Source organism: Peromyscus leucopus, chromosome 13, assembly GCF_004664715.2.
Source record: "Peromyscus leucopus breed LL Stock chromosome 13, UCI_PerLeu_2.1, whole genome shotgun sequence".
In the NCBI taxonomy this organism is placed as follows: Eukaryota; Metazoa; Chordata; class Mammalia; order Rodentia; family Cricetidae; genus Peromyscus; species Peromyscus leucopus.
The window spans coordinates 37,429,434-37,442,419 of record NC_051074.1 but is presented as its reverse complement, the minus strand read 5'-3'; the positions used below and the strand labels follow the sequence as shown (position 1 = coordinate 37,442,419).

The following is a 12,986-nucleotide window of genomic DNA, read 5'->3' as shown; positions in this document are numbered from 1 at the left end:
TTATACAGCACATACACACACATACATGGTTTTGCTGAACCATCTTTTTAAAAAAGATTTTTATGTGTATGAGTATTTTGCATACATGTATGTTTATGCATGACATGGGTGTACATGCAGTGTCTGTGTAGGCCAGAAAAGGGGTACTGGATTCCCCCGGAACTGGAGTTAGATAGCTGTGAGCCATCATGTAGGTGCTGGGAACTGAACTTGGGTCTTCTCCAAGAGCAGTCAATGTTCTTAACTACTGAGCTATCTCTCCAGCCTCATATCTTAACCTTTTAGAAGTCTGGGAGATCAAAATCACAGTGAATGAAAGTGCTCTGAGAAGTGTGACGCTGGGTCTGGAGAGTGGCTCAGTGTTTCTTCACCTGTTATTCTTGCAGAGGATCTGGGTTCAGTCCCCAGCATCCACATGGGGGTTCACAACTGCAGTTCCAGAAGAACCAGTGCTTCTTCTGGTCTCTGTGGGCACCAGGCACCACCATGGGGTACACACACACACACACACACACACACACACACACACACACACACACGCAGACAGACAAAACACTCATACACATAAAGTAAAATAAAGAAAGAAGTGGTGTGAAGTCCCCGTAAACGGGAGCTCCTGGTTCAGATGAGACGCAAGGAGGACAGCCAAACAGCGCTTACCTGCATTGTAAGTACATGTACATCTGACCCCTTTGCTTCCTTTCTAGGAATTTATCCGTTACTGCACCCCAACCTTCACCTCTGCTCAGGGTTCAGAGGCTCAGGCCAGGCTCTACCCTACCATGCAGCTTCTGAAAAAGCACAACAAAGCTGGAGTACAAATCCACTTTAATAATCCAGCATCAGCCAAGCGGAGATCCTCCCCTTCAGTCAAAGACAAGCCTCGCCAAGGGGCCTCAGTCCACTATGAGGTTGCGGCTTACAGAGGGGTACAGCTCAAAGAAGCCCTAAAGTGAGAGGCAATGGGGTGGGAATTAGTGAGTGACCAGACGCCGGAGTCCTACCACCCGCCTCCCGTCGCCCTCAGTTCTAGTAACAGCAGCATCGAGCTTTCTACGCTTGAGATCCTCTCTTGCCTCAGCCCCTATCCCGCCAACCACTTCCTGAGGCCTTGAAATGAGCAGTGGTCTAGCTGAGTGTCCTCAAAGGTCCATGTGCTAAAGGCTTGCTCACCAGCCTGTGCCATGATTGGGAGGTAGTGCAACCGCTAAGTGGTGGGGCCTGACGGGAAGAAGTTAGGTCACTTGGGATAAAGCATGCTTTTGAGGGGACACTGGGACCCATTTCTACCACAGCCCCCCTCCCGCCACTGACAACTCTCAGGGGAGCAGACTCCTCTACCACATGTTCTCACCATGATATCTGCTTTATCACAGGCCTCAAATTAACAAGCCAACTAGCCATGGAATAACGCCTCTAAAACTGGCTTCTTATAGCCTGTTTATCTCATTTGCTTTGTTAGAGTGATGGGAAGCTGATACACAGACCCTTGTTGTTCTACATAACAGCACCATGGCAAACAGCCCCAGCACCAAGGCTAGCCCCTTAATGATGGAGAAGAGAGTCAGGGGGAGTTACCTTGAAAAGGGTGAGGGTCTGGAGGACTCCAGTGGTACAGGCTGTCTCCCGAATAGAGTGCATAGCCAGCTGGGGGCTACCTAAGTCTAGCACCCGAAGCCCCAGCCGAGAAGCCAAGATAGGTCCAATGGTGGTCCCACAGGGGGAGTCATTCCGGACCATGAGGTCCTGGAGAGAGGAGGAGAGGTCATAAGTCAGGTATGTATGCCCATTAAGATCAGGGAGGAAGCTGCCCCACAGTCACAGGGCTGGAAGATGATCTAGTTGTCTTTAAGTGTTTAACAACACTGTTTTGTTACCCTCACACCAACCCTCACACCAACCTGAACCCTCAATACACACAGGAAAACACACAAAGTAGCTTTAATGTAGTTTTAAAAGCTACTGCTGGGTTGGAGGTGTGGTTCACTTGGCTGTGCTGACCTAGCATCTGTGTGTGAAGCCCTATCATCTGTGAAGCCTTGGGTTTGAGCCCCACAGTGCGTACTCTGGGCATGGTGGTGCACACTTGTAATTCCAAGACCTGGGAGGCAGAGGGAGCAGGACTTTACAGCTCCATTCTGCTACACACTGAGTTTGAAGCTGGCATAGGCTATGGAAGACCCTATCATAAAAAAACAAGGAAATCATGATGCTAGATTTTAAGATTTTTCTTTTAAGTATCAAACAGAACTATAAAATAAAAGCCAATTTTTGTCAAATGAGAATTACAGTATTAACTCATGATTTAAAAAAACAACACATTTTTTTTTCCCTAGCAGCCACATCTGAGAAGGGAAATGAAAAACTGAGGCTGAAATTGGAATCTTAAAAGCAAGGTAACTTTCAAGAGTCATGTCACAGGGCGTAGGAAAGGGCTCCCACTGTCAAAGTCACGACAACTTGACCATCACACATAATAATTCCATGGACAGCATTCAATCAATGAACATTCACAATTTTGATAGTAAAAAAGGAAAAGCAAAGAAACTAATTTATAATGACATTTGGGATAAAATTTCACCTTGAAAAAAGTTATTGAAGGGAAAGAATGAGCAATTATCTTGTTTTCCCATTAAGAATCATCTTTTAAATTTTTTGTGTATGCACGCATGTATGTGCTATGGTACATGTGTCAGAGGACAACTTGCAGGTATGAATTCTCTCCTTCCACCATGTGGGTCCCAGCCATCAACCTCGGGTTGCCAGGCTTTGTGGCAGATGATCTGACCCACTGGGCCATTTTCTCTGGCCCAAGAATCATCTTTCATGATAACTAATCAGCCTGGATGGTGGGGGCAGGTTCTACTTCACAGAATGGGACGGTAAAGAATTGGGGGGGGGGTTGTCAGTCAGTTCTAATGTAATTGCTGATTAAGCAAGTATTATCAATTAATGTTAAAAGGGGGAGCTCACTGCTTGTCCAGCTACTGTCCAGCCAGTGTTTGAAAAGGGGAAACAAATGTATCCAGTGATTTAATTTTACAAAGTTTAAAATAAATGCACAGGAAAAATCTGGAGGAATATATGAAACTTTAGTGATAGTTTCTTTCTTTTTTGAGACAGGGTCTTATGTAATCCCTAGCTGTCTGGAACTCACTATGTAGACCAGGCTCAAACTCACAGAGATCCATCTGCCTCTGCCTCATGAGTGGAGCGCTGGGATTAAAGGCGTGCACTACCCTGCTGGGCCCTCTGGGTTGATGTTGATGTTGTTTGTTTTTTTGAGATAGGGCTTCTCTGTGTAGCCCTAGCTATCTCAGAACTCACAGAGATCCACCTACCTCTGCTCCTAGGTGCTGAGATTAAAGGTGTACGCTACCACCGCCTGGCAGGACCTGTTTTTTTTTTTTTTTTTTTTGGGGGGGGGTGTTTTTTTGAGACAGAGTTTCTCTGTGTAACAGTCCTGGCTGTCCTGGAACTAGCTCTGTAGACCAGGCTGGCCTTGAACTTGCTATGTGGCTGAGGATGACCTTGAACTCCTGATCTTCCTGTCTCCACTTTCCATGAACTAGGGTTACAAATGTGAGCTACCATACCTTTTGTTTTTCTATTTCTAATGTTCTGAAGTACACATGGCCCGCTTCTGCTGTAAACTATTAGGAAGAAGCCTACAATGCTTCACAATACCTTAGGCTATAAATGCTCTTCCAGGGCCTCAGAAGCAAACTGGTGCAGGTGAGCTTCCTCTTATCCCCTGCTCTCAGTCCCGGCCTTCTCTCACACTACTAGGCTAACTCATTCCCATTCCCCCAGCGGATCTTTCTGTTCTTTTCCTCTGGCTAGGATGTTCTTCCGTGGATCTTCCCAGAGTACTTCTTTCTCAGTGGCTAGATCTCATTTCCTCCCAGAGGCCTCTCTATGAGTAGAATGGTCTGGCATTACACAGGACAGGATGTCTGGTCCTGCCTCCACTAGCACTGTGTATTGTCTGATACTGGACCACCTCGGCCCAGATCCCTGATGTAGGACTATGTATGTACACACACAGTGTGACTGAGGACAATGATGGGTGATTTCAAGGCCAGAGGAAGAAGATGAACAGTTGGGGTTCTAGGCTCTCCAGTCCTAATATTCCTTCTTGGTTGGTGTACAAGACACAGGGAAAGTGGGTGAAAGGTGGAAAAAAGGCAGGACGAAGCTATCAGGTGTCAGGAGTAATCCTTAGAGAAATCAGCAGTGCAGGGATCCTTATCACCCCACTTTACAGATGGGAACACTAAAACCCAGACAGCTTAGCAAACTAGGCTAAAGTCAGCACAACAAACCCAGCCATGCACCTAGCTCTGTACCCCAAACCCCTGATCTCATTTACTGGGACTCCCTCCGCTACTGTGTCCATCTACTGTGCCCCCCACTCACTGGGGGCACACAGGTTTCTGTCTTCCTCCCGCTCCCTCCCCCAGGCCTCCCCAGAGAGGACAGACACTCACCTGCAGGGGCACCCCGACTTGGCTGGCCACCTCTCGGATCAGAGCCTCCGACACTGCATTCGAGGCGTACCGCTGCTTGTTGTTCACCTTGATCACAGGACCCTGGGAAGTCAGGGGCAGAGATGACACAAGGCCCAGGGGCCACACGGCCAGAGCCGACCAGGCCACCCCGTCCTTGGGAAGCATCTTACCTTATGGAACAAGGGCCGGTGGTTTTCTTCATGCTTGTCCCTGGGAGAGGTGGTAAAGGTCAGGAGGGCACACTGCAGTGGGGGAGTCAGCACCTCCCACCCCTTCCAAGGCCGAGAGCACTCTTGGGTCAGGGCACTCTTTCCGAGCCAGCCCTACAGGGCCTCAAGGGCATCAACACAAACATTTCAGGCCAATGCTAGCCAGGAAAGGAAACGAGGTTACAGACAAAGCTTACCTAAGACACATACCCGCCTCAGGCAACACATGACTTTCACTAAGTCTGGCCTTAGGACAATCAAAAGGAAGACTCCCAGAACCTCCCAGGAGATGGAGAAGCAGGCAGGGCCAGGAACCAGTCTGTAAATGGGCTATGCTGGGCTCTCTAGCAGTGAGTACTGTCCGGGACGGAGACTCACGCATAGTTTGGGTGCACAGCATGGGCCATGTCTGCGCTGATCATGAAGGACTTAGGTATGGCTTCCTCGAAGGCGGTCAGACGCTGAGGGGTGGCTGAGATGCGCCGTAGTACCAGCTCCGTCAGCAGAGACTGTGCTCCTTGGGCACTTTCTGACCCCACCTGGTGATGGCAAGAGATTTGACTCTGGGAATCAGAACATGGGCCTGGACACTGAGGTCAGTAAGAGGAGCCCAGTGTTCAGAATGGCCAGTATCCTCCTGAGTCACTTGGTAGGGATTGGCATCCTTAGAAACTTTCCTATGCCCAGCCAGGTCATTACTGAACATCTGACAGGGACTGAGGCCAGACTAATTCCATCATTTATAGTCTAGAAACAGCACTTACTGATGGGGTTTCCACGCCGGTCCCCAACACTTACATCTAGGGCTCATCTCAGCAGGTGCCACAGCAACCTGCGTAATTTCCCTTGATGCATGTGACAGAGACTGTTAACTCTCCACGACATCTTTCATAACAGAAGACCCAAGCTGTAGCTATACAACCAACTACCCAGCTACAGACATCATTCCCAGTCTTCCCTGTAGCTAAATGTGGTCACAGTTAAGTTCTGTAAATGTAAGTAATAATGAATTCCATTTCTGGAGCACACCCTTGAAGACATAGGCATCTACTCTCTCTGCCTCTCCTTTATTGCTGACTGGGTGTAGACAAGATAGCCAGAGATCGGACAGTTAAACACCCAGAATAACAGACAAAAGACCTATCCTAACTGCTAACTGATCCTAGGGAGTTACATGAGAGAGAACTAGCTTCCCGTCAAGTTATGGCACCTCAAGTTGCAGCCAAACACACAGCTGAGGGCCTACTATGTGCCAAGCCATATATGGGATCCAGTTAGTAGCAGATCTATGCAGACAGAAGGGAACAACATGTGCCACGGACACACTGGCAGCTCTCCTTCCCCCGGCTCCACCTCTAGGGCCTCTGAGTGTCTGTCACCAGGCCGTTACTGAAGACTCCACAGAAGGACCTCTGCCCAGAACCCTCCACCTACCTCTTCATTGTCGTAGAGTGTGATCATGCGCACATGTGGTTCCCTGGCCAAGGAGGCAGGGGATGCACAGGAATCAATCAAAGCCTGGATGGGGAAGGAGACAGGGTCATCATTCCTGCCCTATTGCTTCTTACAACGTGGTCTGCCAGTACCTGGGAGCGGCATGCTGCCCTGCCAGTGAGGTGGGCTGGGCTTTCAGCAACCTTTCTCTTAGGGCACTGCCTGGCAGTGGAGGGGCTTTCTAATAGGGTAAGTGAATCCACTCTCTCGGAACCTGGCTCTCACGCCTTCCCTTGCAGAAGGCAGGAGGACAACCCTGAAGACAGAAAGATGAAAATCCTTAAGAGGACGATTACGAAGTTCATGCAAACTGATGGGCTTCCGTTAACAACAGCTCTAGAGGTGGCCATGAACCCAGCTGGTTGGCTCAGAAGCAGACACGTATTGTAGAATATTATTTCAAGGTGTGTTACTTTTGTTTATGCTCTGGCACGTTTGTTAATGAGGCAAAGATGCCTGTGATTAAATAAAATTCACCTGCAGTCAGGAGGCTGCGTCAGCAGCTGGCTGACAGGAAGTAGTAGGGAGGAGCCAGGTGAGAAAGGGTTTATAAGGAGGGGTGAGGAGATGCATGAGGGCTTTTTGGAGGACACGAGCAAGGAGAGGAAAGAGGTGAGCTACTTGCTATTCAGCCTCTCTGAAGAGCAGAATTCCACCTTAACCTTTGAATCTGAGTTCTTTCGAGGGAGAGAGCTTTAGTTCAGTTCCCTTCGCAGCTTTGCGAGAGTTGGAGGCGGCCTAACCAGAGGTGCAGTTGCTGATTCAGATGCTGCGGCTTAAAAGGCAGCAACCACTTAAAAACACCAGACATGGGCCCCAGGTCGGTAGTAAGTACCCAAACCCTATCTAGGTCGGTAGTAAGTAACCAAAACCTATCTCCAACCACAAGCCAAGCAGGAAAAGGCAGGTTAGAAGGCAGAGGAAGGGTGAAGGGGGGGTGGGGAGAAGGCTGAGGAATGGCCTGACGAGGGTAGAGAGAAGGTGGAGGCCATGAAGGTGAGCAGGAGGTTCAGACCGCCCTACTGAGGTCCAAAGGAACACAGAGCTGAGAGACTTAAGGCAGAGGCAGAAAGAGAGAAGCAGAAGGGAGTGAGAGGTACTGTTTTTTTTTTTTTTTTTTTTCCCAGAGCTGAGGACCGAACCCAGGGCTTTGCACTTGCTAGGCAAGCGCTCTACCACTGAGCTAAATCCCCAACCCCAAGAGGTACTGTTTTTCATGGTGGTGAGGACTTTCTTCTCAGTCGGAGGCTGTTAATCTAAGGGAAAGTGGCAGACTGGGGGAGGAAAAGACGACATGGCAGACCTGTCGGCTTTCCCGTACCTCAGGCTCCTGGTCTCAGACCACACAGGAATAGTAATGTCAAGGCCGCAGCACTTGGCCTTCCCAGCACCAGCGCAGTGAAGGCCTGGTTAAGCAGCCATTTCTCACCACCTCCTGGGGCTTGAGGGGAAAGCCTCCACCTCAACTCTTTAAGATGGGGACTTATCTCTCGTGGGTATGTGCTGCGTGGGGTGCTCGCGCTCCTCACCTGCAGGGCGCAGAAGCAGCTGTGCAGATTGTCCAGGCGGGGAGCAAAGATGAACTCTTCATAGGCTCCACCCAGGACCTAGAAAGACAGGACCAACACCCTGACCCAAGTGCCCAGGCCCTCACCCGCTTCTCCCTGTTCCCAAGGGCCAGAGCAACCACTCCTGACAGGTGGCTTAGGAAGCTATCCTTGCTGTTCAGCTGAGATGAAGGCCACGAAACGGTGACCTACAGCATCTTACCAGTGGGGCAGGTGAAAGGGAGGGCTAAGTGGACACACACACACACACACACACACACACACACACACACACACACACACGAAAAGAAAGCAAGCTGGTGGTGGTGCACTTTAATCCTAGCACTTAGGAGGCAGAAGCAGACAAAGTTCAAGGCCAGCCTGGCCTACAGAGCAAGTTCCAGGACAGCCAGGGCTACACAGAGAAACCTTGTCTCAAAAAAAAACAAGACAAAATGCCAAGTAAAAGGAAGAAGCCAGCTAACAGAAACTTAGAAGGGAGGATCTGGATTTAGCAGTCCTCTACAGTAGCAGCTGGGCGGTGTGAGGCCTCGTGCTCAGAGGCTCAGAACCAGTGCAGGTCAAAGCAGACAGGGACCACTTCACACCTCCCACACCGAGGATCCAACCCTCCTAGAAATAATGAGAGCTCCACGGCCCAGATCTCCGCTTCTGCCCCTTTCCTATCGACAGATCCAGATTCCTGGCTTCTGTTCTCAAAGGTTCAGTCCCAGGGCACCAGGACTTCCGCCCAGTTCCGCCCATTGAGCTGCAGGATCCCAAAGGTCCCCACACCCTAATCAAGTTCCCGTAGGTGGGTCTTGGTGGGGTGGGGGTGGGGGGGTTCTGCTTCTCTGGGAACTCCTGAAAGCAGAGGAGGTAAAATCTACTAGGAGAACAGGAGGAGACTGACAGAGGGGCGAAGTGCTGCAGGGGATATGCTGTGGCGGGCTGGCCACCACATCCCACAGCCACTCCTTACTGCAGGCTGGGTGTCTGCCAGGCAGAGTTCCATCTCCATGATGCTCTCCGGACTCAGCCCCAGATGGGTACAGAGCAGGGACATGAGGACTGAATGGTGCCGCTCATCCTGCAAGGCAGAAGATGTTGGAAGGAGGCCCCCTTCCTAGGGGACTCGTCTGTTCCCACTCTGCCCACCCTCCCAGGAGCAGGGGAGCTTCTTACAGCAGCGCTGAGAGGCCCTGGTTCAGGAGTCCCTTTCTCCAGCTCTTCCTGAACCGCTGTGGCAAGAATAGGGACTCTGTGGGGAAATGGGTTGAGAGAAGAGGGTAGGGCAGCCATGATGAGGCCTCTCCTTGTCCTCCAGTTTCCAGCCCACTCTCCAAATGGATAGAAACTAGATTCCAAAAGTGGAACTTGATTGTGGCCATTAAGAAGTGGTCCTCTGGGTCCAATGGGAGCCCTGTCACCTGGGACCATATCCCACCCCTCACAGTCCTTGGTGTCGACTTACAGGTGCACCTCTGTGTTGGGCCCAAAGTTCTCATTGATATTTCTCTGCAGATGGATAGCCAGATGTGGGATGCGCAGAATGGGCCGCTCCACATGTACAAGCCGCTGCTCCAGCCGACCTGAAGTAGGGCACTATGGCCAACTGGCCAGGTCAGAACTGGGCACCTCCCAAATCCAACTGACTAAATCCCTCATTAACCCCAGAATAACCAAGTCTCCCCTTCCCCACGGGGACTCTTCACTGGTGCCCTGAAGGAATGTGACATTCAATCTTCCGGCTGCTGAAGTGAGAACCTTCCCAGTTCCTAGTCCCTCTATACCACCTTGATAATGACTCTTCCAGCCAAAGTCAGATCCCGGTCAAACCACGTGCTCCAGATTCCACCACCATAGGTCTCTACCCCGACCTGGTGGAAGCCCACCTGGCTTCGCCGAGATCTGCGTTTCACCTGGGCATAGAGGTGAGAAGAAAGAGAATGTCTGGATGACAACATCTGGAGGTGAGACTCAGGCAATTGACACGTTATACAGAGCAAGTATCACATCAGTTGATTGCGGAAGTGTGTGTGAGGAGGGCACAGGGTGGGTCTACCTTCTTTCCCATACCTGGGGATAGGGTGTTCCAAAATCTCTTCATTCCACACTGTCCCTGCCACCTCCCTTCAGCCCAGCGGAGCCCTAACTTCTTACCCGGAGGCAGGGACTGTCTGTGTGGGCCCCAATGAGGCTGAAGCCATTGCCAGGAACATACTGGCCCCCCACAGCAAAAGCAATGATGGAGGAGGAGTTTCTGGTTAGGAAGTACTGGAAGAGAGAGTTTAAAGACACGGGTGTGAGTTGCTTAATCACATGGAACACGGGGCTTCGAACCAGCCTCTCTCCCCAAACTATCCTAGTACCTTGTTTTCTGGTAAGATATCCCAGCCTTCTGTTTCCTTGAGTTCACGGAAGCCAGCCTGGAGGAGGCGGCTGCGACACTCAGCCACGACTGTAGAAAAAAAAAAAAGGACTCTCATAGCGATGGAAGTTGGTCAGGTCACTCCCAGCCCTAGCCTCCCTAACCCAGGCCACCTACCATGGAAAGGTGAGGGACTCCGGTTCACGAACTTGAGGAGCTCCCTGGCTGTGGCCTGGATTGCCTCTTTCCGGGCTCTGCCGTTCATGGCCACCTACGGGAGGAGGGGGGCGCTCAAGCTGCTGCCAGGTCCGGGGACCACTACGGTCACCCGAGCTCCGAGGATCCACCCCGCGTCCCCCAAAAAAAAGAGAGCTCCGAGGCTAAGACCTCTGCTTCCGCCGCTTTCCTAGGCGAACAGATCCGGATTCCCGGCTCGACCGATCAGTGCTCAAAGGTTCAGCCCCCGGGGCAGCAGGACTGCCACCCGGTTCCGCCCCTCGAGCTGCGGGATCCAAGAGGCCCGCCCCCTAAGCAGAGGGATTTGGCCCGGGCCCCCTAAACCCCACCCCACGCCCCGCCCAGCCGGGAGGTCCCGATTCGAACTGAAACGCCAGCTCCGCCGCGGTCCTCCGATCTGAAAACGCCACCAGCCGGCGCGCCGCCGTGTCCGGAATCGGAGCACGGCTTCCCCTGCCCCCCCCCCCCCCGTCCCAGGACACCCCTTCCGGCCCCGGGAAGGTCGGGGCCACCGCGGAGGGTTTCAGTTTTCACTTGGACACCAGAGTCCGCTCGCTCAGTCTCCGCGCCGCGTTAAGCTTTAGCTCCGAAAGGGGCGCGCGGCCACCCACCTGCATGGCCCCGCTACGCTCCCCTCGAGGGGTTGGACGGGCTTCGGCCCGGCCCCTGCCTCTCCGCTCCTCCCTCCTCGAGCAGGCCGCGCCCTCGCCGAGCTGTGCGCTCCGCCTCTCGCCAGGCCGCGCCGGGTCTCCGCCTCTACCAGGCCTCGCCCCGCCCCCGCCGCCCCGCGAGCTCCGCCCCTGCCGGGCCGCGGTCGGGCTCCGCCCCCCGCTCAGGTTCCCATCAGGCCTCGTTCTAACCACGTGGACGGCTCCGCGCCACTCAGGCCGCGCCCCGCCCTCGCCACTCCGCGAGCCCCGCCCCTGTCGGGCCGCGTTCCGGTTCCGCTCCCGCCTCTCGGCCCCCCTCCTCCTCCTCCTCCAATCAGGCCGAGTTCTAGCCACGTGGACTCCTCAGCCCCAATCAGGCCGCGCCCCGCCCCCATGCCCCACTAGCTCCGCCCCGTCAGGCCTACCTCTCCTGGCCCTGCCCCCGCTGCTCCTCTAGCTCCGCCCCGTCCAGGCCTGCCTTGGCAGGCCCCGCCCCTGCTGAGCCTCTCGCCCCGCCCCCATCAGGCGGAGTCCTCTGGGCGCTGACCGCTGCGCCCTTCCCTTTGTCAGCAGCCTGGCGTTCAGCTCCTGGAGCATCCTAGACAGCGCCGCCCACTGCGGCAGCAGGGCCCTCTAGCGCCCTGGAGGTGTTAGCACAGCCGTTGACCTGTGGGTCCCAGGGGTACAATAAAACAGGGCTCTGCACAGCCACCCCTGTAATAGGAGCAGCATGGTTAATGGTCATGGGGCACCATGAGCTTCTGTTATGATAGACGTGTTATGGCGTCTAATTCTGTTTTCCTATCCGTGTGATTTTACTGTCAGCATTTTATAGATGAACTAATAGAGTGAGGAGATTACCTGTCCCTAGTTACAGATGGCGCAGCTGGGCTCTGGACTCCATGAATTTGTTTGCAGAAGCCTGGAGCAACTGCCACGGGCTTCGTAGGTCTTTTCTATCGTTCTTGGTTAAATGTTATGCTATCCCTCAGCTCTCTGAGGGACACAGAAGTCAATGACCTATTCAAGATCACACGGCTGTTTAAGTGGCCCGGGGATTTGATTTTGATATCCATGCTTTTTTTCTTTCTTTCAGACAGGGTCTCACTCTAGTTCAGGCTTTTCTGGAACTCGCCCAGGCTGGCCTCATCTATGGCAATCCTGCCTCAACCTCCTAATTGTTGGGATTACAGGCATGAGCCACCACTACCGGCTCTTTTTACTTCTTTTTTCTTTTTTAAGATTTATTTATTTATTATGTATACAATGTTCTGCCTGCATGTATGCATATTTACAGGCCAGAAGAGGGTGTCAAATCTCATTACAGATGGTTATGAGCCACCATGTGGTTGCTGGGAATTGAACTCAGGACCTCTGGAAGAGCAGTCAGTGCTCTTAACCTCTGAGCCATCTCTCTAGCCCCTATTTAACCACTTTTTACTTCTTAAAATGATAGAAGGGGCCGGGGTCGGGGGAGCAGATTCCATACATTCTTGGAGGCAATTCCAATATTTTATTTCCATGTCAAGAGTGTTGTGTAGCAATCTTAAAACTCATACATCTGCCTAGCTACAGCAGTGGATCAGACTCTTAGTGGCTCTGAGGTTCAAAACAGAGCCCAACTACGAAGGGTGTAATAATCTTTCCAGGGATCACAGGTCTTGGGGGCATCTGCCACGTTTATATTTGGGATAGGAATGGTCAGGGGTTGGGAGAGATTCTGGAAGGGTCCTTCCACCCTCACTGAAAACAGGGCAGTTTCAAGATGCACTCAGTGGGTGACAGACTACATTTGTGTAAAAATTACTTAACTATTCTTTGGATATCGTTGTACCCCTGCTGATTTGTACAATTAATTCTTGTTAACAATTATAGAAGTAGCATTATGTATAAAGCTCAGTGCTGAGTGGAACACGAGGAGGATATCTGTTCCTTGAGAGTCCATTTCCTTGGCGGAGGGGCTACAT

At 52.1% G+C, this 12,986-nt stretch overlaps 1 protein-coding gene across 2 annotated transcripts; it reads right to left on the bottom strand.

Annotated features, from left to right (window-relative positions):
- Positions 1 to 811: 811 nt before the first annotated feature.
- LOC114709314 (aspartyl aminopeptidase) lies at positions 812 to 11,273 on the bottom strand. Of its 2 annotated transcripts, none has more exons than XM_028893091.1 (15): positions 10,981 to 11,273; positions 10,310 to 10,403; positions 10,134 to 10,222; positions 9,925 to 10,038; positions 9,558 to 9,683; positions 9,236 to 9,366; positions 8,947 to 9,022; positions 8,744 to 8,851; positions 7,744 to 7,821; positions 6,155 to 6,238; positions 5,099 to 5,259; positions 4,682 to 4,721; positions 4,491 to 4,592; positions 1,579 to 1,746; positions 812 to 947 (listed from the first exon to the last, which is right to left on the bottom strand). In XM_028893091.1, the coding sequence occupies exons 1-15, from the start codon at positions 10,984 to 10,986 to the stop codon at positions 897 to 899; spliced, it is 1,428 nt and encodes a 475-aa protein (XP_028748924.1). In that variant the 5' UTR covers positions 10,987 to 11,273; the 3' UTR covers positions 812 to 896. The 2 variants fall into 2 exon arrangements, with proteins under 2 accessions (XP_028748924.1, XP_028748926.1); XM_028893093.2 differs by lacking the exon at positions 10,981 to 11,273 and adding an exon at positions 10,520 to 10,667.
- Between the last annotated feature and the right edge of the window lie 1,713 nt (positions 11,274 to 12,986).

Coding starts and splice junctions, on each gene's coding strand:
- LOC114709314 (XM_028893091.1), bottom strand. Junction 9,023..9,235: donor CCCAACACAGAGGTGCACCT/GTAAGTCGACAC, acceptor ATTTCCCCACAG/AGTCCCTATTCTTGCCACAG. Junction 4,722..5,098: donor GCTGTGCACCCAAACTATGC/GTGAGTCTCCGT, acceptor CACCTCTCCCAG/GGACAAGCATGAAGAAAACC.